The following is a 21,570-nucleotide window of genomic DNA, read 5'->3' as shown; positions in this document are numbered from 1 at the left end:
GTCTCCTCTAACTATCTTATAATTCTGCAAGACTGTGCCGATGGTTTTCGTCTATTCGTAATGGAGAATATTTCAGTTTTGCATCCATTATTTAGCCATGAGTCCCTCCTAGGCTACAATAAATGGATATTACCCCTCATTCCTAACCCATTCCAAAACAGGTTCGCTCATGCCAAAGGGAGCAACCACAATTAGCGATTGGTCCACTAATTCATGCAAGGAAACTTGCATGTGGGTTTCCCTTCAGTATCTAATAACCTTGCTTTAATGCGTCCATAATTGAACTCTATAGACTAATTCTAAAAATACTATCTTAACACGTGCATCCCGCACAGGCATTCAGCTAATTTCAACAATTTCATAAAATAAAATAAAATTCCAAACAGCTTCAAAATTTGATTATCAATTAAAATTGCTAATCATGTGATAACCCAAATCTTCCAATCAGCTACAATAGTGGTAATATTTCTACATTCTCATCCTTGAACTAAAAAAAAAAAAATGAAATAATGACAGAATTCCTCACATGCATGCCAATATTTCAACAACAGTTAAAAATAAATGAATGAGAAAAGTAATCGTCCATTCAAAAAAGAAAAGAAAAGTTAGGGTTATTTGGGATCCTTACCTAGACAGAACCTACGATGATATTGTTGATTGGAATAAAGATCAGCTTCACGAAAAACCCTACAAATCCCATCACAACGAACCCGATCGCAGTACGAAACGCAACTTTCGTGAATTCTACACCGTATTGAGCGATTTCAAAACCAAATCGAGGAGGGAAAAAAATAAAAAGATTAACGAGAGATTTTAAATTTCGAAGATCCACATGATATTTCGAAGATTTGATCAAAAAATTCAAAAAAAAAAGAATAATCGATAGAAAGAGCGATCGGACTGTAATTTTACCTTTCCGATCTGGTTTGTGGCATCTCTTGACGAGGCGGTAGCTGTCCTTGGCGAATTCTCTCAAAGGATCGACCACTGAATCTATGGCATCCATTTTCAGAAGGAGGAGAAGAAACCCTAGATCTGAGAGGAGAAGGAGAAATTTGAGAATTGTATGACTATGTAAAGAAAGAAGCCTTATGTTGACGCGTTTTATAGTAGTTTGACGCTATTTACCACAAACTCCCTACTTTTTTCACTTATTTAAGAGAAACTCCCTTTGATCTTTCTGACTAGATGACTCAGTATGAGACATTATATCAAGAGAGATGATAAATTCGCTTTCTCTGTAGGATAGTTTGCACCACTTTAGGCGTTAAAGTCTGCCACATTCCCTCCTTTACAGTGGTGCGAATTATCCCACAGAGGGTGCGAATTTATCACCACCTATATCAAACGTTGCGTTGGATTATCGAAATACGTATCCTAAATTCCTAATCCGATTCGTATTTCTATTACCTTAACACGAATGGGGAAAAAATAAATTAGTTATTTTAATTTTTTAAAAAAATAGGAAGTCTAAACTGAAGGGAACCCTCGCAAAAAAGAGGTGAAAGGGCTCCCCCAATGGCTGCAAATCACCATCATGTTTGACTTTTCGGCAGTTATTAATGCATGATGGGGATGTGCAGCCAATGGGAGAGCCTTTCACCTCTTTTTTGCAAGGGCTCCCTTCAGTCTAGAATTCCTCTAAAAAAAATTCATTAATTTTTTTTTTCTCAGTTGGGCAAAATAAAAATATCATGTATTGGGTCTAGGGGTGCAACTTGGGTCGGGTTGCATAGGGTTGCAGCCAACCCTAGCCCAACCCGAGATAGCATTCCCTCAATCCTAACTCGACCTAACTTGGACCTCAGGTCGAGGATGGTCAACCATCTAACCTGTTTTTTTTTTTTCCAAATCGAGCCAGGTTTGAGTTGGGTTGGGTTCGGATTCTCCTAGGGCAAACAGAATAGTACAAGAAAAAACAAAGCACAGAGAAAATCACAATTAAATTAGAGGACGGAGGCTGGGTTCAAGTTGGGTCGGGTTGCCAAGGCCTCAACCCTAACCCAACCCGAAATTAAATCGGGTTGGCTTTTCCCAACCCAACATAAGGAAATGCCAACCCAAGCAAGTTAAAAACCGTCTGTTTCGAGTTGAGTTTGACCCAAGTTGCACCCTTAATTGGGGCAAGAAAGGATGACCCTAAGCCGTTTGGATACGTGGATTTTAGAATCTAGGATTTCTTCAAAATTGTAGATAAGATGCAAGAGAGGAAGCGGACCATCCGTCGTTTTCTGATTCCTTGCCCTTCTTCCGTCAGTGAGAGAGCAACAGATCATCCCATGTTTCCATGTTTTAGAAATCGCAGGATGTGGGAGACATTTCAAAAACCTGGATTTCTTACCTAAAATCCAAGAAACGCTGTCGGAAGAGCACACAGCAGCTTGATGGTGAACCCTCTTGTACATTGCTTTCAACCTAAAACCTGGATTTTAAAATCCGCGTATCCAAATGGCCCCAATATGGAAGCAATGGTTGGATGAGAGTTGTGCTACGATGACAACTCATCATATATATCAATATTGGACGGTTGAGGGGCACAAAATTGGATGATCTTAACCATTCATTTTTTAAGAATGGACTTTCAAGGAGGTTTCTCTACCGTGCCATTCATTTTACACAGAACATATTGGACGGTTAGGATCATCCTACTGAAAAAAAATTTGAGCCGAGGAGGAACAAATGAATGGTTTAGATCATCAAATTATGTGAGCCCCACTCTCACAAGTCGAGTGAAGCGTAAAAAAATACAGATAAAAACTAGGGCACAGGTCTCTCTCTCTGCCCTTAAACGGAAAAGAGAGAAGAGGAGCAGCAAACAAGTCTCTTCCAAGGGAAACTGGAAGGAAAATACAGTAGAAAATGGTAAACCCATTACCTCAGTTGCATCAATTTCATTCTTGATACATTTATATGTTTGAAACCCATGAAAGATTTTGTTAATTATTTGTCTTTTCCATATTAAAACTCATGGATTTTGGTCTTGATCTTCTTCCAACAATGGGCAACTTTTCATGAACAAAACATCTTTTTGGGTGCAATGGATAGTTCATTGAGAGCCTATACAGGACTTTTATTTTTCAAGATTAATGTTGCATGTTTTCTCTGTTGATTCTTGGGTAACAAAATACTATGGACATGTTTCTAATCTATTAGAACTTTGGGTATTGTTTAACTGTATCAATATGCTCTTACATAGTTAACACACAGTAAAGCATTTACCAGTCTCCATTGTCATGCATAACTATCTTTATTGCAAGTGGCTGGAGGCTTTAGCGAAGTGATGAGGGTTGGTAGGTGTTAGAAGTGTAAGTGTGTGTAGATGCCTAAGGCCATAGTGGTCATTGTATCCCTAACTCACTCTTTCTTTCTCTCTTTCTCTCTTTCTCTCACTCAACATGGTATCAGAGCCCTAGGGTTGTGGTGCCCTAGGGACCACCATTGAAGCCTCCACATCTTATTCTTCTTCTCCCTTGAAACCTTAACCCTAATTTTTAAACCCTAACATTGAAACCCCTTGAAACCCTAAGCCAAACCTTAATCCTTGCCGCCCTCTTTCTTCCCGGCTCTACCTCCACTCCCTGCAACTCCCGCCCCTATCTGCTACCCTCTCCGACTTTTCTGACAACACCCACATCCTTCTTCTCCCTTTTTTGCCTTGCCGGAAGCCTCTTCCAGCCCCTCTCGCCCTTCCTTGCTACCCCCAACCCCCCCCTCCCCCCCACCTCCCCCCCCGGGACCTCACTTAGACACCTTCCTACCATTTCCACCCCTCTTTTTCCTTCAACTTGACCTCCTAAACCCCTTTTTTAACTCACTTCTCCTTTCCTCTTTCCTTTTTCTTTTATCTTCCCAATTGGTTTAAACGCCTCTCGATGTCTCTTTACTTATCTCCTGCGGCTCCGATTTTGTCCCTAGCCTCTCATCCTTTTTCTTTGGCTAGTACTTCTCGCCCCTATTACCCTATGTTTCTGTTTCAGGGCCGCGGTCTCTTCACTGGACAATTTTTGTGACTTTTTGTATGGTATTTCCCTTCGTAGCCTCTTCTTTGCTGGTGTGGTTGAGAGCCTTTCTCGATTTCTAATGTCATAGATCCTCCCGTCCTTACGGATCCCCCTGTCATCCCCTCTCCCCCTGACAGCGTCTCCACTCTACCCACGGCTCTCTCATCTAGGTACACCCCTTCCACTTATTCTCCCTCTTTGGAGCCTCTTTTTCCTCAAATGACATCGGAGAAATTAGATGGCTCCAATTATCTCAGCTGGCGCCAGGCTGTAGAGACATATCTTCTTGCCAGGCGTCTGGTGTCCCTGTAGACACCCCATTTTGACCATACCCTAATCTCTCCATGTTTGAGCAAAACCCCATCAAACTAATGCTCTAGGGTTCCAAATTTCACCCTAAACTAGGTTAAGGTCCCATCTAGGTCCCCGCAAAATTTCATCAAAATCCGAGCGCGTTTACCTGGCGAACGAGTCAAGCAATGTCGTGGTGCAAGTTTGCAGAAGGGGGTGTATTATCCTGGAGAGAGCAGAACCAAGTTGGAATAAGACACGATTCTGTGTGCGTTTATAAAAAATTGCGCAACCGCGCGCCTCATCAAAGTAGTGTGCCAATATCAACTTTAAAAAAAAAAATCTATATAAACCAAATTCGAGCTGATTTTCAAAAAGAGGTTTTCTTAAAAAAAAAAAAAACCAAATGAGAGAGAGAGAACAGAGGAGAAAATACCCAAACCTTTATCTTCTTCTCCGACGGGATCTCCAGCGAGCTCCGATCCGAACCTCCAGCCATGGCCTTCCTTCTATTGTTAGTTTCTGTTTTTCTTTTTTTTCTTCTTCTCAGGATCTCAAACCTAGAGATAAACTCCTAAATCCTTAGATCACCCCACCTAGGGTTTTTGTTTTGTTTTCCGATCTTTCTCATCGATCTCTAATGGCATCTTTCACATCCTTAAACATCTCATACTCTAGATCGATGTTCATCAACCTTAGATCTACGAATTTGTTGAGAAAAGCCTCAGATCTGCAAAGAGGAGTTGTAAATAGAGAAAGAGGGTGATTATCAAATCCTAATTCGGTTTTTTCAGATCAAAGGCCATCTCTCCGGCGGAGGCTTGCCGAAATCCGGCAATAAATCTTTGTGTTTCATTTCAAATCTGCCTTCTTCTTCTCCGGATAAATTCCGGACTAACTCCGGTCAAGCTCCGATTGAGCTCCAGCGTGCTCTGGCCAGGAAAAGTGAGAGATCTGTGAAAAATTGAGAAATATAAAAAAATAATCAAGAGAAGAGTTGAAAGAGATCCAAAGAGATCCGAGCAAGCTTGTGATAGATTGACAATTTTTTTCTTCTTCTCCAACTCTGGCGAAATCGCAGCAATTTCCATCAAATCTCGATGAATACAACCGGTTGATATATCGGAGCTCCGGTATATTACAGATTCCTCATTTTCCCTCTTCAAAAAACTTGAGATTTCTTCAATTCAGTTTGTTCAAATTCAAGTAATTTTTCATGATGTCGAAGATTTGATGCTATCATAGTCTTAACTTGGTTTGCATTGATTATAATTTCAGCACTATTTTGGAATAATTCTCCACAACAGAATTTAATATTAGCATCATTTGAATTTAGCTCTGCTTAAGATTTGATAAATTAGCACCATCTCAAGTAGATTTCTGCATCATTTTTTTTATCAATACTATTCTCAAAATGTTTTTTTTGCAATGGTCGCCATCATTGTTTTGGGTGGATTCGTCCTATCTCGAGTGGATGTGAAAAAGGGGTGGAATGGGATGATGAACCAACTGAAGAGCAGGGAGTCTCTGAAATGCTCCCTAGTGTAGCTCACTATGTGCTCAAAGTTCTGAAAAGAAAGTGGATCCTATTGTTACTAGCACTGAGGAAAATGAATGGGACCGACTTTTGCGTATGAGGTGGGAAAGATATCAGAGTGAGGAGGAAGCTGCTTTTGGTCGAGGAAAGCGCTTGAGAAAAGCCGTTTCTTACAAGGAAGCATTTCCTTTGCAACCAAGTGATGCTTCACGTGAGAGTGGAAATGAAGAGGAAGACCCCGAACAACAACCAGAATATACACCTGCTGGCCGAGCTCTAAAACAAAAGTTTGCTAAGCTCCGTGCTAGACAAAAAGAATGGCTTGCTCAGAGGCATACAACTGAAGGGTCTTTTTCCATTGAACACCAGCTTAGACCTGAGTCACAACCCCACTTCCCTAACAACCCCATCAGAGAAGGAGAGAGTCTGGAATTCATCAGATCTATAGGCTATCGCAGAGACCAGGCTGTAATCAACTCGAAGGATAACAAAATAACTCAGCCATCAAATGCCTGGAATTCATCAGATCTATAGGCTGTCGCAGAGACCAGGCTGTAATCAACTCGAAGGATAACAAAATAACTCAGCCATCAAATGCACCGAGGAACAGGAGAGATTCAATTTCAAAGCCAGGTAGGAGCTCAAGGCACAGCTACAAAAGTTTTCAGAGCTCTTATCTGGATCTATCTGTTAGACCCCCTGGTACTTTTACTCCGAACATGTTCTTACCAAAACACCAGTTTCAAAGCACAAGCTTGAGGCCATCAGTGCCTCCTAACAATCTATTACCAGTTTTGGGACTATGTGCTCCCACTACTAGTCAAATAGATTCAACACCAAGGAACTTTCAGTCTTATCCGAACCTACCAAGGTCAAACTGTGAACAGACTGACATTCACTCTCCACACATCACTGTTTATGAATCTCTTATCTACTCTGCATGGCTCCGGTTATCCAGTGAAGTTGATTATGCAATAAGAATGATGTTCATTAAGGAGGTGATGGAACTTGTAGAGTTGATACCATTGAGGGAAGCATTGGTTGGATTGCCTGGTGTCAGTAGGCTTTCAAGTGAGCAGCGTAGGAGGCTAAATATTGCTGTTGAGCTTGTCGCCAAGCCCTCTATAATAGTCATGGATGAGCCAACCTCCAGGCTCGATGCCAAGGCAGCAGCTATTGTGATGAGAACAGTGAGGAGCACCGTGGACTTAGGAAGAGCAGTGGTGTGCGCAATTCATCAGCCCGGCATTGACATATTCGAGGCTTTTGATGAGTTTTCTTATTAGGGCGATGAAGGCGATAGCCCAAGCCCACCCTTAGAGGGATTTATTGGATCATGATAGTACCCTCTCCTCTCTTCTTTCCTCTTATTTAGTTTTGAGTTAGATTCTGAAGATAAACGGGTTATTCAGGTGAGATTATCTTAAAGCTTATTATACTCATTCCTATTTATTTAAATAAATTGTTAATAAGAAGAAGGAGATCAGATGACTACTCTATTCGATATTATCGACATGAGTACTGTCTGATCTCAAGGCGGGATTAGAAATATTATCATGTGTATATGATATCAGATGATTACTTTGGCATCATCTGATTTCATTGGAGTCCCCGTATTGGGGTTTGTGGTTGGTTTTGAAGTGTTTTGATATTGTTTTACTTTATTAGGCTATCCAGCGGCTGGTCTGGACTAATTAATGTTATTTATCATTTTATGATTGCCATTAGATTGTATATTCTTCTTTGCTTAGCACTTGATTTATTCTTAGAATAAAATTTGCGATTATCTGGTAGCCTTTCTTCTCTTTTTGATAGACTAACACAGTCTTATAGATTTTGTTAAAATTCTTTGATATTAGAATTCTCTCTCGTTGAAAGGGCGATGAAGGCGCTAGCCCAAGCCCATCTCTAGGGGACTTGCACAGTCCGAATAGCATTCTATTTTCTCAAAGGACTTGCCTAGTCTTTTAGATCCAAATCTTTGGAGACAGGCATTGTCTCATTAATGAATCAACCTGAGTTAACCTCTAGAAGACTACCTCTAGTCTCATAGGTCTTAAACCCTCATTTTTGTGCGTCGTTTGGTTTTGGGAGAACACCCTACCCGGCTTGGCAACATACCCCTTACCCTTATGGGTATTGGGTTGCACATTTGTTGCACCCTAGGGCTAGGTAGCTGTCCGGCCCGGCTGGGTGTTTTACCTTTGCCAAATATGCACAAAGTCTCTTTTTCCTTGTTAGTATTTTTCTCTATCCTACCTCTGTGTCTAAGAGACTTACCTAGTCTCATTTTCTTGCTAAACCTCCTCTTTGTGCATCATTTGGTTTTGGGAGAACATCCTACTCGGCTTGGCAACATACCCCTTACTCTTATGGGTATTGGGTTGCACATTTGTTGCACCCTAGGGCTAGGTAGCTGTCCGGCCCGGCTGGATGTTTTACCTTTGCTAAATATGCGCAAGGTCTGTTTTTCCTTGTTACTTGTGAGTTTTATCTTAGCTTGATAGTCTCACTAGCACCCTTCTTTATCTCTTTTTCTTTTAGGAGACAGGCTTTGTCTCATTAACACCTCCTTCTTAGAATCCTATTTTCAGAGTCAGTCCTTAGCCTAGGAGTCTGTCCTTAGCTAGAGAGTCTGTTTTTCTTTCAGGAGTCAGTCCTATCATCATAGGGGTTAGGATTTTATCTAACCTCTCATCAAATCTTGTGTTTTTCTATCCGCTCTTGTAAGGTATAGGATGCTGTCCAACCCTTGCAGAGTTGTTATTCTGTTCATTTCCCTCCGCAAAGCATAGGATGTTGTCCAACTTTTGCGGGATATCAGGAGTCTGTCTTCCCCTTATGATGATAGGATTTGTCCCCTTTGAGTCAAAAATACTTAAAAACAACAAAAACATCTAAAAAACCAAAAATCTCAAAAATCTTGAGTCATTAGGAGTAGTTAGGAAATCTGTTCCGAACTACGTTGGCTTGATCCCTTTCAACAGGGTACGTAGTGCAGCTTGGGATCCACATCCCAAGTCCAGCCAAACCTTTAAAAATAAGCATTTTAAATCATTCAAAATTACAAAAATCTTTCAAAATATTGTTTTTTCGAAAGGATCTTCCTCTAGAGTTAGGAAGTTGTCCTAGTTAGAGAGTTTTTGAGTCAGGAGTTGCTTCCTTGTTCGTTATTTGTTTGTTGTGTGTTTTATTTGTTTGTGTTAGAGTTAGGAGTGAGTCCTAGCTAGGAGTTTTACGCCTCCGTCCGGTCAGTTGGCGATCCACATCGCCAATTGATGACTAGGTCTAAGATGCGATAGATCCTACTGTTTTCTTTAGGATATACAGCTTAGTTACACATAGATTATAGGAACCACCTGCATTAGCTTAGAGCTAACCTGCATTTAGTTAGAGCATATAGGGTGTCCTAAAATCTACAATCCATTAGAATTTAAATAATCACACAAGAAGCTTTAAGAACTAGTCTGGTCTTTTAGATCGAGTCTAGGATAGAGGTCTAGATGTCTTAGGCATCATAGCTTAGAATAGGTGCGAAGAACTACGTTGCCTTGATTCTCGTGGAGGCGGGGATACGTAGGCTTCTTTGGATGAGCATCAGATCATCTAAAGACTCGGGCCTAGGTATAGATTAGAGTTTTAGGGTTGTATGGTATCGAGTCATTTTCTATGTTTTGCAGTGTTTTCTTACTTTATTGCGCAGACCTTATACTTTTTTGGTGTGTCATGCATGTGTTTGTTCATCAGAACTTAGACACCCATTAGGCATGTCACTTATAACCTAGCTATGCTTAGGTGACACATGTTTCTTTTATTTTATCCTGTGTGCCTTTGATTTCATCTCCGAGACATGCATGATTAGATAGACGTCTTCTCGGAGATATTCATTCCTATTTCATATGATTTTCGCCCAAAGCTCTTCAAAATTATTAAGTAAATGGCATAAGAGACCAGGTGTTTGCACTTGGGCGGATGAGGTGCTCTTTAGACCTTCCGAATTCGTAACCAGGCACGAACCTTATTTTATATCTCTGGTTATCCGTTGCAACAGAGCATAGTATGGGATCCAAGGCCCATTTGCCTTTTTCCTTGGATGGCGACTCTTCTTTGTTTAAGGTACGCCTCGAATCTGGGCTAGTCCCCGAATCGAGAGGTATCTCACCTTTTGTATCGCCACTCATGCTGTGAGGGGCACTTCTTTCGAGAGTTCCTTGGTAGAGCTCTCCATTCACGTGGATGATCCATAGAGACTGTTAGCGCGTGGGGGTACGTCCCTCACCGCACCCTCTCTCGGATCGGGGTCCACAGTCCCTTATTGAGCGAGATCCTCCTTCCTCCTCGGATCCGTCATATGGCAGGTGGCGCTAGAATGATGCCATGATCCGCACCCTCCTGGCAAAGCATGGTTCCTTCTGTAGCACGACCGATGGTGAGCCTGACCTCTGCCAAGGCCATTTGGGATCATACTGCTCTTCCTTACTCTGGGGCTGATAGCCTCACCCGCAGTTTTACTACATATTCTGAGTGGATTCATCTTGAGCGCGGGGATTGTTGGGTATATAATATAACCCATGTATGTTCTAATATAAGCCCAATAAGATAATGGACCGGTGTAGTGGGCCTATTTGGGCTAGAGCCCACTAACCTATTAAAACCCTAGTGTATCTAATATATATAGGGGCTGGAGGCAACAAACTTGGTATTCCAAACTAGATACCTTGGGTGTAATGCTTCAAGCAACCTTGCTTGACCTAATTTCCTCTAACAATCTTGAAGCATTAGAGGAAAAAGCCCTAATGGTCTTTCGTTTTTGGACGTGAGTTTCTTCTAAAAACCATCTCGTTTTGGATCGTCTGCCTCTTAAATAAAAAAGGACGAAGTCGGTTCCTTTCTCAATCAAATTCGTTGAATCGATTTTTTGAGCATGGATTTCTACTTGTCAAAGAATCGTTTTGGGCGTGCCTCTCTTGTGAAACAACTGTTTCGATTTGGGTTTGGTTTCAACTTTTAAAACTTACTCTGATTGGGAATTCTACACACACAGACGTTGGGTACCATCGATTGAAGCCCTCTCATCTTTGATTGTTTTCTCACGGTGGTTTGGCAAGGAGCCGATCAAAATTTGGCCGTGGGTTTTGCCGGGAGGATTGGCGTTTTTTTTTAGTTAAAACCCATCTTGCAGATACCAATTTTTTCGGTTGTTCTTGGTGGCTGAAACCGATCTTGCAGAAACCATTTCATATTGTGCAACAAGGGAGTTTCAATCAAACCCATCCTTGAATTGAAACAAGGGTCGATTGGGGTGACTCTCTGATTTTAGTAACTCTCTCTCTCTCTCTCTCTCTCTCTCTCTCTCTTTGAAACCACGTTGCAAGTACTCGGTGGTTTGGGGAGATCAATTCCATCAATTGATGTGGGTTTTTGTTACAAGGTTCTGCTATTGCCATACCTTGATTGTTACCTTTATTAACCTTGGGTAAAGAATTCGACATGAAAAAACCTCGGTGTTGTTAACACCATTCTTGGTACGAAAGTAAGTTTTTGAAAGGCAAGGAATTGCCCTTGATCTAGCCCATTATATGAAAAAAAATACTTTCCTTATGGGGATGCAGTGAGTGCAAACCAATTGAGACACCATTTTGATTATACCAAGAAGCTGATCTCTAAGGCAGAGACAGTGTGTGGATCAGTTAAATTATTCTAAACTGATTGGTAGTCTCATGTATGTTTTGTGTTGCACTAGGCCAGACATAACCTTTACAGTTGGCATGCTGAGTCGTTTCACTAGTAATCCTGGCCATGAGCACTTGGATGCCCTTACGAGGCCGATGAGATACCTTAAGGGTACTCAAGATTATGCTCTTTGTTATGGTGGCCACCCTATCCTATAAGGATATTCTGATGAATCATGGGGATCAGAATTATGGGACAGCAAATCTACTGCTGTTGTGTGGAAGTCAAATTTAAACTTTATGCTCTAACTTCAGTTGCAAATGAAGTAAAAGAGATAAAGAATCTAATTATGGTTATGGATGTTCCACTGACCCGGTTGAGGATTAGTTCCTTCAGTGTGTTCTATGATAATCAAGCAACAAGTATGGTTGTGAAGAACTCACTCTTTAATGGTAAGAGGAGATATCTTAGGCTGAAAAATGACATGCTGAATTATCTCAAGAACACGGGATTATCACTTTGATTGATACGAAATCGAAGGATAATAGGTCGAAGCTCTCACAAAAGGGATTGACCAAAGATCGAATATTCAAAATTGTGGGGGAGATGGGGTTAAAGTCTGTATAGACAGGACTTAACCTACATCCATGTTATTTTGAATCTTCGAATCTCCTTTTTGGCCAAGATAGGCACTTGATATATTTCGATGATGTTTACAGTTGTTGTGTGTCATTCCACATTTGATGACATGTCTTTTTTGGAAAATGTTGTACATTCCAAACTTGATGATACAGCTTAACTCAAATATGGATAAGATGACTGTAACATTCCAAAAAGAAACATGAAATGATTCTTTGCAAAAGAAACTATTTGATCTTGTTCTTTAATGAAACTTGACAATTAGGAATGGTTATTTGCAAAAGAAGTTGTTTAGGTCTTGTTCTTTATTGAAACTTGACAATGATGCTTATGGTGAGAGTGATACTGATACTTTTTCCGCCATTTTGAATTGTACTAAGTTCTTCTTCGGGTAGAACTAGATACTTTCGTGAATTATGGAATTGTACTAAGTTCTTCTTCAGGTAGAACTAGATACTTTTGTGTTTTACACAATGATTGGATTCATTTTCATGAAATTCATATTTGGTAATTCACAGGGATTGGCGAAAAAGGAGGAGCTTGTCTTGATTTGGACTTTGATGAAGATGACTTACTTGATGAGTAAATCTTGTAAAGTCATAAAGACTATGCTTGCATTTCAGTATGCATAGAGTTCACTTTTTTGTGGAACTTTATTTTGGATCTCGATGAGAATCATACCCCATGAATGAATTCATCTAAGATCAGTGGGGTTCACTTATATGTGAAACTACCTTTTGGTTCAATTTAACTTGTTGTATATCTAAAACTCTTGGTTTGTCATAAAAGGATTCATGTTTTCAGTTGGATTACAGATCTTTTATGATATAGACCATATGGTGATGTGGATGATTCAATATTTTGTTTTGAACATTACACTATCTATCTATTGGATTGTGCTATATGTAGAACATAGGAGGAGATTGTTGGGTATATAATATAACCCATGTATGTTCTAATATAAGCCCAATAAGATAATGGACCGGTGTAGTGAGCTTATTTGGGCTAGAGCCCACTAACCTATTAAAACCCTAGTGTATCTAATATATATAGGGGCTGGAGGCAACAAACTTGGTATTCCAAACTAGATACCTTGGGTGTAATGCTTCAAGCAACCTTGCTTGACCTAATTTCCTCTAACAGGGATGACTCTCTCTCTATCCACTACCGACGTTTTGTCTCTCTTTGCCAGCAGTTGGACGCATTTCTGCCTCTCACCTCTAATCTGACGGTCATCGCTCGTCCCGCGCGGGACCAGCTTCGGACTATTCATTACCTCTACTCCTTGGGACCAGACTTTTTTGCCTTTCAGACAGTAGTTGATTGGATCTGGTGCCCTCCCCTCTGTCACTGAGATTTACTCACGAGCCCAGCAGTGCCTACCGGGTGGACCTTACACTGCTCTCCCTTTCGAGGGATCTGTCCTTGCTGCATATGATTGAGGTTTTTGTTTTGCCCGTGGTGGCGGCTTTGTTGGTCGTGGTACAGGCCGCAGCGGCCGTGGTGGTAGTGGCCGTGATTTTGGTGGTGGCAGAGGTTCTGGTGTCCGTGGATGCTCATATTGTACTCACTGTCTCCTGGAGGGACACCATGTCGATATTTGCCATACCATTCATCTAGAGCTTCGTCTCTCCCCCTCTGCTCATCTCGTTGCGGCTGATCCCCTTGATACTATGCCACCGCCCTCCATTCTTGGTAGTGTTTAACAGGCCACCGCAAGTGATACTTTTACAGTCTCCAGGGTAGACTATGAGGAGTTGCAGCGCCCTTCGTCTTAGCAGCCATTCACCCACTGCGGGTTTTCCCCAGCTAGGTAGTTCACCTGCTTCTCTCCTTACTAGCTCCAGCTCCTAGAATATTGATTCTGGGGCATCGAACCACCTAACAGGTAATTCCACTTTCCTGAGTTCTTTTCGCCCATTTCCTTACGCTTCTCACTCTGTGACATTAGCTGATGGGACCACCACTCCCATCTCTGGTATTGGTACACTTCCACCACATTCTGGTTTCACTTTATCTTTTGTCCTATGTGTACCTAAGTCTCCTTTCAATTTATTTTTTGTTAGTCAAATTACTAAGCATCTTAGCTACTCTGTCTCATTCTTTCCCTCTTAGACGATTGGCTCGGGCCGTGAGGTGGATGGACTCTATCACCTCGACAATTCTCCACCCCGTACTGCTTTACACAGTTCTGTAGACTCCTCTTTGTGGCATTGTCATCTCGGTCTTGCTTCTATCCAGAAGCTTCGACAGACGTCTGTTGTGTCCTCTTCTGTTCAGTTTTTTCATTGCGAGTGTTGTGAACTTGGGAAGCACCATCGTGTGTCTTTTCCCTCTAGGGTACTTAGTCGAGTCTCGCATCATTTTGATTTAGCGCACTCTGATGTATGGGCTCTTTCGAGGACTATGTCACTTTCTAGATATAGAAATTTAGTTTTTTGTGGATGATTTTTCTTGGAGATTAGCAAAGGTTGTTTAGGAAATTCTTGATATTTGTAGGGAGTTGTCTTTGTTTAAGTACATTTTGAGGAGTGTCATTGATGTGATGAACACTTTAGCTACTAAAGAATCAATCATTTAGACTTTATATTGGGCTAGCTTTGTTATTTTTGTTTGTTATTCTTTCTTGCAAGCTTTGCTATTGTTGTTTGTTATTCTTTCCTGTTTACTTTCCTTGGGTCATCTCATTGCCCTATTTTAGCTTTGTACTGCTTATGTTTTTAATGCCGATCCCAACTAGTTTGGGACAAAGGCTTAGTTGAGTTAAGTTGACTGCTTATGTTTTTAACACAATCCTCTATCTCATTGTTCAAAAACAAAAGATTCAACCATTGTTTTTAATACAGTCCTCTATCTAATTGTCAGATGGTTCCCGGGTTCTTTTTCTTGTATTGACCATCTTGGTCCCCATTCTTTAATGAATTTTTACCATGCAAAAAAAAAAACTTTGAAATGGTTCTTTCAGTTCCATTGTCTTGTATTTATGCCCATGTTTACTTGCAATATGTATTCCTTATGCTATTTTAAAGGAGAAATTACAACTCACTCCTAATTTTCAATGATATTAATGTTAAGTACCATCTTGGTCCCCATTCTTTAATGAAGTTTTACCATGAAAAAAGAAGAAGAAAAGACTTTGAAATGGTTCTTTCAGTTCCATTGTCTTGTATTAATGCCCATGTTTACTTGCAATATGTATTCCTTATGCTATTTTAAAGGAGAAGTTACAATTCACTCCTAGTTCTCAATGATATTAATGTTTAAGTTTCTCTTGTTTTTTTTTTGAGTTGTTTGATTTACTTTCTAGTCATAATATCATTTGTTTAAGATCATTTTCAGCGTATTGTTTTTTTTTGTGCAGTTGTTTGAACTATTATAATAAGCATTATATGTAACATTTCATATTCTGTTAATTTGTTCTAGTCAGGGCGAAAGGAAACTGTTTTAGATTTAGCGAAGTTTGTTGACAAGGGTGTCCAAGTCAAGCTGACTGGTGGAAGACAAGGTCAGTCTAGATTTGCCATTATTGCTTAAACTTCATCAGCTGCAACTCAATTCCATTATTTTTTACCACTTTTTCTGAAGATTGAATCCTTTTGATTATTTATTTGTCATGTAATTTTTTAACAAATATAAGTTTCCCTTGGACCTAACTTGCATATTGTTACACCTTTTTGTGGGTTTCAAACTTCCATGCATTATACATAATACTTCTTTCAAAATTTGTACCCTTTTAACTGTTTTTTTTTGTTTTTTTCACAAACCGCCATAGATTTTACATACCGCCATCCAGTGACGTGCAATATATATATATATATATATATATATATATATATATATATATATATATATATATATATATATATATAGAGAGAGAGAGAGAGAGAGAGAGAGAGAGAAAAGAGTTGTTGCGCTCGAGCACAGAAACAGGGGGGTTGGACATTGTGGGGTGATCCTAACCATTCATTTGGAAGGCCCCGTCATGGATGGGGGGCCTACCAAAAATCAGCTCCATTGGATCACCAATGGGTGTCCATTTGTGGGGCCAAAAATGGACAGATACTGTTTGTCCACAAATCTGTCCATTTTTTGCCCCACAAATGGACACCCTAAGGTGATCCAATGGAGCTGAATTTTTGGTGGACACCCATGAAAGGGCCCATCAAATGAATGCTTTGGATCCCACCCAAAATGTGGCACCACCCTGTTTCTGTGCTCGAGCGCAGCTAAGCTTAGCTGCTCTCGAGCGCAGCAACTCTATCCTATATATATATATATATATATATATATATATATATATATATATATATATATATATGTATCTTTGGCTTTTTTCTAGTCATTAGAAGTGTCCCCTGTAGGACAGCGGCCATACAATGTAGTTGTAACTTGTAACTTGTAACTAATCCAACAAAGTGATAAGTACTGTAAAGACCATCAGAAGTTTCTTCTTGGTATCATGTTTTTTTAACTTTCAACTGATTACTGGAACTAAATGTAAAAATTGAGATTTGTTATCTTTTATTTTGTGGAAATAAAGTCTTTAAGCAACTATTTCCTAACATTGTGTGCAGGATCTTTCAGGCCAGTTACCATTTTCATTGCTGTTTGCATGAAGTGTCCTTGTTATTTCAAATTTTGACAGACAAAAGATTAGTTGTAAATAGAATATACTCCATTGTCTGTGCTTTTTTTTCCCGTCTTTTGACATCCCGTCTCAATTATATGTCGGTTAGGAGTACGATGTTGGAGTCTTGGCCATGATATCTTTCTTGGAGATCTTGATTTAAATGCTTTTTTTTATAAGTAAACTGGGATTGAACCTCCGACCTCAGGGTGAAAGAACATAATCTTTACCAGCTGAGCTAGAGGCTCAACTCCAGTTCTTGATTTAAACGATCTAATTATAATTTGGAAAATGATGTGGGCACTGCCGGCAGTCCTCATCCCTGTCCAACCGTACATGTGGAACATGTATATGGTGGCGGGCCTTGATCTAGTGGGGTCACTACCTTGCTTGCACATCCCCACTTACCATGGTCAGATGAACCTAACCCTTGACCAGGCCTTGATCAAGAGGTTAGGTTCATCCAATCATGGTGAGGTCAGCAGCAATGGACTAGACTCTTGGCTACCAGCCTACCACCATATCATTGGATGTAATTGCTGCCATGGTATGGTAGCCGGAGCCCTTCGTTAGTGAGGACTGCTGTGGTTCCCACGGCATAAATCTTGTAACTTTTAACCTAATTTATGGTACACAACTGAATGATCTTTTATTCTTATAGTCACAGGGACTTTGAAAGGATATGATCAACTGCTGAACCTCGTGCTGGATGAAGCAATAGAGTTTCTAAGAGGTATTTATGCTGTGTGATCCATTAATTGGATTTGGATATGATTGCAGATGTCCATCAAAGAGCTAATTTGATTGATTCAATTTGTTATGCGCTCAGTCGCTGTAATTATTAGTCGGGTTATGATTTTGGTTTTGCTGCTCCTTATTAATATATCAGAAGGAAGAGAAAAATAATTATAACAATAATTGTAAAACATTTCTTTCATTTTTGGAAGCAACCCCACCATATTTACTGCCTTTCTTCCTTGTACTTCTTTTGTTTCTAATATCATGAATCATGATGCCACCTCTTATTGGGTACCAAAGTCTATTTTTGTTTTTATAAAGCAGTGATGACCACACCTACCAACTGTAAATTAAACTGCCATTACTCAACCATGACACTGCCTTTTCTTTTTGAATGATAACAGGATTATTAACAAAGAGCACAGAAATATGAGGTACATCCTGTAATCTGCTACAAAATACTCAAAAAACAGCAACCTAAGTTAATCTGATCACATGGAAATAGAGTTCCCAATAAGAGGGTCTGATATAAGACCTAATTACTCAGAAAAATTGAGAAAACAAAAAAAAAAACACACACACACACACACAAGCTTTATCATATTATGGGATGGGATATGGGGTGGGAGACAACATCTTCAACCGTTGACACCTCCCATGAGCAACTGATTTCCAATCCTAAGGATGATGTAAATGGATAGGCCGCAAAAACCATGACAAAGCTATCCCTTAAATCCTACAAATCTTTGGTAATTGCATGCTACCTCACCATGTTGAAACAATTGACACCTTGCCTTGCTGTTCCTTGTTGAAACTGTTTAATTGCTGCATGGTGACATAATAAAGCTTTCTATGAATGAAAAGGTGATTGAGTCTTTGTGTTTATTGTTGCTGTGCTACAGATCCAGATGATCCACTGAAGATTACTGATCAGACCAGGCGTCTTGGCCTAATAGTATGCTCTCTTTTGTCTATTCTTGAGTTTAGATTTTTTTTCACTGAAATTTGTTCCGGTTATATTATAAAAATTCAGTTCTTGAAATAATCAGAGCGTAAAATATTGTAAGGTTTGAAATATCATTACTGACACTGAACTCTAGTAAATAACCGCTATGCTTGTCAGGTGATTTTTTGTACACATCAGATGCCTCATTATATCTACCTGAGGGCTATAATAGTAAAAATCAAATAAAGGGCACATACACTGTCCACATTTGTTAAAATTATGCAGAACTCTCTACTATGGTTAGGCGGAACCCTACCAGCGATACACCATTTCTACAGATGTGGGATTCAATGAAATGCGGAGGTTTATCTTGTTTTTTTAATTTTTGCATTTAATATTACAGCCAAGTTTACAAGCTTATCTAGAAATCAGTTCCCTTCCTGGAAGAAAAAAACAATGGCGCTTTTCCAATTAAGAAAATATCTGAACACGAAATTCTTTGCTACACTTAAAGAGTATATCTATTTCTATCTTTCTTTTTATTGATATCCATCAATTTCTTTGAATCTCCTTTTGTGAAAATATTTGAAATTTATATTCTTCTAGCTGATAACTCTAGGAATTCTGCTGATTATTTTGAGTCGGCCATAAAATTCTGCAAAAACACAGTAAACCTACCTTCATGATTCCTTATGATTACACTTCAAAACCTTTTTATACTGAAGTGCCCACTGCCCTTTTTTTTCAACTTTTCTGTATGCTCAATTGTTGCTGTCCTTTAACCCATTTGGCTTGGCATCAAGTTGCTTGTGGGTGCAAGTTGGAACATTTTATTTGTATATGAATGTCTTGTGGTTTTATGTCCATTTTTTAAAGTATGTGAGGAAGGCATGCCGTGTAGCATCATTTTGAACTCTTAACTTCTTGAAAACATGTGTGTCTTCTCCCACCATTGATACCTGGGGACATGGCGTGCCTAGTGTCGAAGTTTCCTCAAGTCTTCACCATGGCTACCTCTTGAAATCTAGACGCGGAGGATACTTTGAACAAAACTAAATATTGAGTAAATAAAATAAACTCGTAAGAGAAATAATAAAAAGAGATCCAGTCAATTTCAACTGGAAAAAAAATGAACTAAGAAAGGATTAATTAAAACAAATGGGAGTCTTGCACTCTTGCAATATTATTTCATGTAATAATTTTAAATGCATGTTGTTTCTTGTTGTTCTTGCAGTAAGTTATATGGAATATTTATTTTGTGACATGCCTTGTTTGTTCTAACTGAAATTAAAAAAATAAAAATAAACAATTTTAACTCGGAAAGGATTGACACCTTTTCATCACATCAAGAAGACACGACACGTATACATGTACATGTTCTGGGGCATCTTGGTGTGTCAAGATTCTCCAAAGTGGCTTAAATTGTTGGCACAACAGAATACTAAAAATTAAAATGTCCATATAATACCTACTACGAGTAAGTAGAAAGAATGGGCGACACATGCGCTCCTGCGAGTAGATTCTGCACTTATTGTGCTTCAGAACTCTTTTTGTCCAGTTATTTAAGTGTCGTATTTTGTTAACAGAGTAGCTTACTCTTGCTTGGTAGGGAAAAAGATTGAATAAATCAAAAACCAAAAGAGTGGCTTTCCTACTGATTATTTTACTATGTTTCAGGTTTGTCGAGGGACCGCTGTGATGCTTGTATCCCCAACTGACGGGACTGATGAGATTGCCAACCCCTTTCTCCAGCCCGACGGAGCGTAGGCTTTATCTCTTAATTATCCTTCAATTAACTGCAACATTAAGAGATTAATATGGTTTTTCTTCTAATCCGTCTCCCCTTCTGAGTTTAGGAATGTCATTTTGTTTATAGGAGAGGGGGGGCTGTTGATTGTAAAGACATTGATTGTGTATCTGTGAAATTATAAAAGTAAGCAAGACTAAAGACTCGTTTGAAAACTACTCATTCTCCTACTTATTTGAGCAGATAAAATAGGAATCAGAATCCTCCGAAGCAACTCCGTTTAGCTTTGAAAAATCTATGTTAAATCCCTCTAGACGATAGTCAAGTTCGTGTTATTAACACTTGGGCCGATACCATTAATCATGCTTATCTTGGTATGGAAGTTATACAATAATGGATTACCCAGTGAAACAGGTAAAAGAAAAATATCCATATAAGATTTAATAGTTGGTCCATTCTCATCCTCTGTAAAGTTCTTGTTTTCCTTTGAAATAGTGGGATTTGGAGGAATGGATCGTTGATTGGTCGGATTGCTAAAAAAAAATCCATGGAAAATAAGTTAAGCTGATGATGGAAAATTTGATTTCCATAGAAAAAATTTCCCTAACATCAAAATGGGGTGTCTACGCAACCAAACATGAAAACGCCATTTGGCAAAACGGCGTTTTAAACGCTATTTCAAACGGTACACCAAACACACTCTTAGTCTCTAAAGTAGATGTTTTAAATGCAAACCCCATGATTATAAGTAAGTGGGAATCGGGATTAAATGAGATCAATGTTCCTTGTTGTACTATCTGCAAATCAAACAATCCTTAGAATAGAATGAGGGAAGCTTCAATAGGGTGTGACCACTATGAGACAATGGGCCCCACCTTTGGTTGATCAGAACTGTCTATTTGTTAGGCTTTCCTATGGATCCCCATTCACCCAAAAATGGAGTCAATCATCCAACTTTAACACCAAATAAATAAGTAAAATTGGGTATTGTTAGCGTCCACCTCAAAAGGCATTTCACGGCTGGTCTGTCGCATGTCAGACCAGCCACCTCGTTAATGAAGACAAAAGTTGTTGCCCATTGACGACGTGGCTTTGTCTGACATGAGACAGACCAGCAGAGAAATGCCTTTTGCGATGGACCATAGCAAATCCCAATAAAATTTGTTGTTGAGCATGGACACCAAAAATGATACATAGCCAAAAAAATTCACATTCGAGTGTTGAAAATATAAAGCCAATATTGGATTTTAGGATTGCATGATTGGCCTAATATTTAGATCATAAGATATCCAAAGCAAGGCCTATCTGGTGGACTATTCAGATCAGTCAAAGGTGGAACCCACTGTGTCTTAGTGTCATGGTGGGTGTGCC

General features: G+C 39.5%; 2 protein-coding genes across 2 annotated transcripts; one reads left to right on the top strand and one right to left on the bottom strand.

Annotated features, from left to right (window-relative positions):
* Window positions 1-628: 628 nt before the first annotated feature.
* Window positions 629-1,014, bottom strand: LOC143890843 (protein transport protein Sec61 subunit gamma). Its single transcript, XM_077395522.1, has 2 exons — window positions 913-1,014; window positions 629-744 (listed from the first exon to the last, which is right to left on the bottom strand). The coding sequence occupies exons 1-2, from the start codon at window positions 1,004-1,006 to the stop codon at window positions 629-631; spliced, it is 210 nt and encodes a 69-aa protein (XP_077251637.1). The 5' UTR covers window positions 1,007-1,014.
* Window positions 1,015-2,842: 1,828 nt separating this feature from the next.
* Window positions 2,843-20,486, top strand: LOC143890997 (sm-like protein LSM7). Its single transcript, XM_077395658.1, has 5 exons — window positions 2,843-2,862; window positions 15,565-15,646; window positions 17,430-17,501; window positions 18,409-18,461; window positions 20,130-20,486. The coding sequence occupies exons 1-5, from the start codon at window positions 2,860-2,862 to the stop codon at window positions 20,217-20,219; spliced, it is 300 nt and encodes a 99-aa protein (XP_077251773.1). The 5' UTR covers window positions 2,843-2,859; the 3' UTR covers window positions 20,220-20,486.
* The last annotated feature ends 1,084 nt before the right edge of the window (window positions 20,487-21,570 follow it).

Source organism: Tasmannia lanceolata, unplaced genomic scaffold, assembly GCF_043159265.1.
Source record: "Tasmannia lanceolata isolate RefF3 unplaced genomic scaffold, GAP_Taslan_0.1 ptg000013l, whole genome shotgun sequence".
NCBI lineage: Eukaryota > Viridiplantae > Streptophyta > Magnoliopsida > Canellales > Winteraceae > Tasmannia > Tasmannia lanceolata.
Note: the sequence above shows the minus strand (reverse complement) of the source record. Positions and strands in the feature narration are given on the sequence as shown.

Excerpts from the sequence above, each read along its gene's own strand:
- LOC143890997 (XM_077395658.1), top strand. Across the intron at positions 15,647-17,429 it reads GCTGACTGGTGGAAGACAAG|TCACAGGGACTTTGAAAGGA; the intron begins GTCAGTCTAGAT and ends TTATTCTTATAG. Across the intron at positions 17,502-18,408 it reads AGCAATAGAGTTTCTAAGAG|ATCCAGATGATCCACTGAAG; the intron begins GTATTTATGCTG and ends GCTGTGCTACAG.
- LOC143890843 (XM_077395522.1), bottom strand. The coding sequence starts at position 1,006 with ATGGATGCCATAGATTCAGTGGTCGATCCTTTGAGAGAATTCGCCAAG. Across the intron at positions 745-912 it reads CCACAAACCAGATCGGAAAG|AATTCACGAAAGTTGCGTTT; the intron begins GTAAAATTACAG and ends AATACGGTGTAG.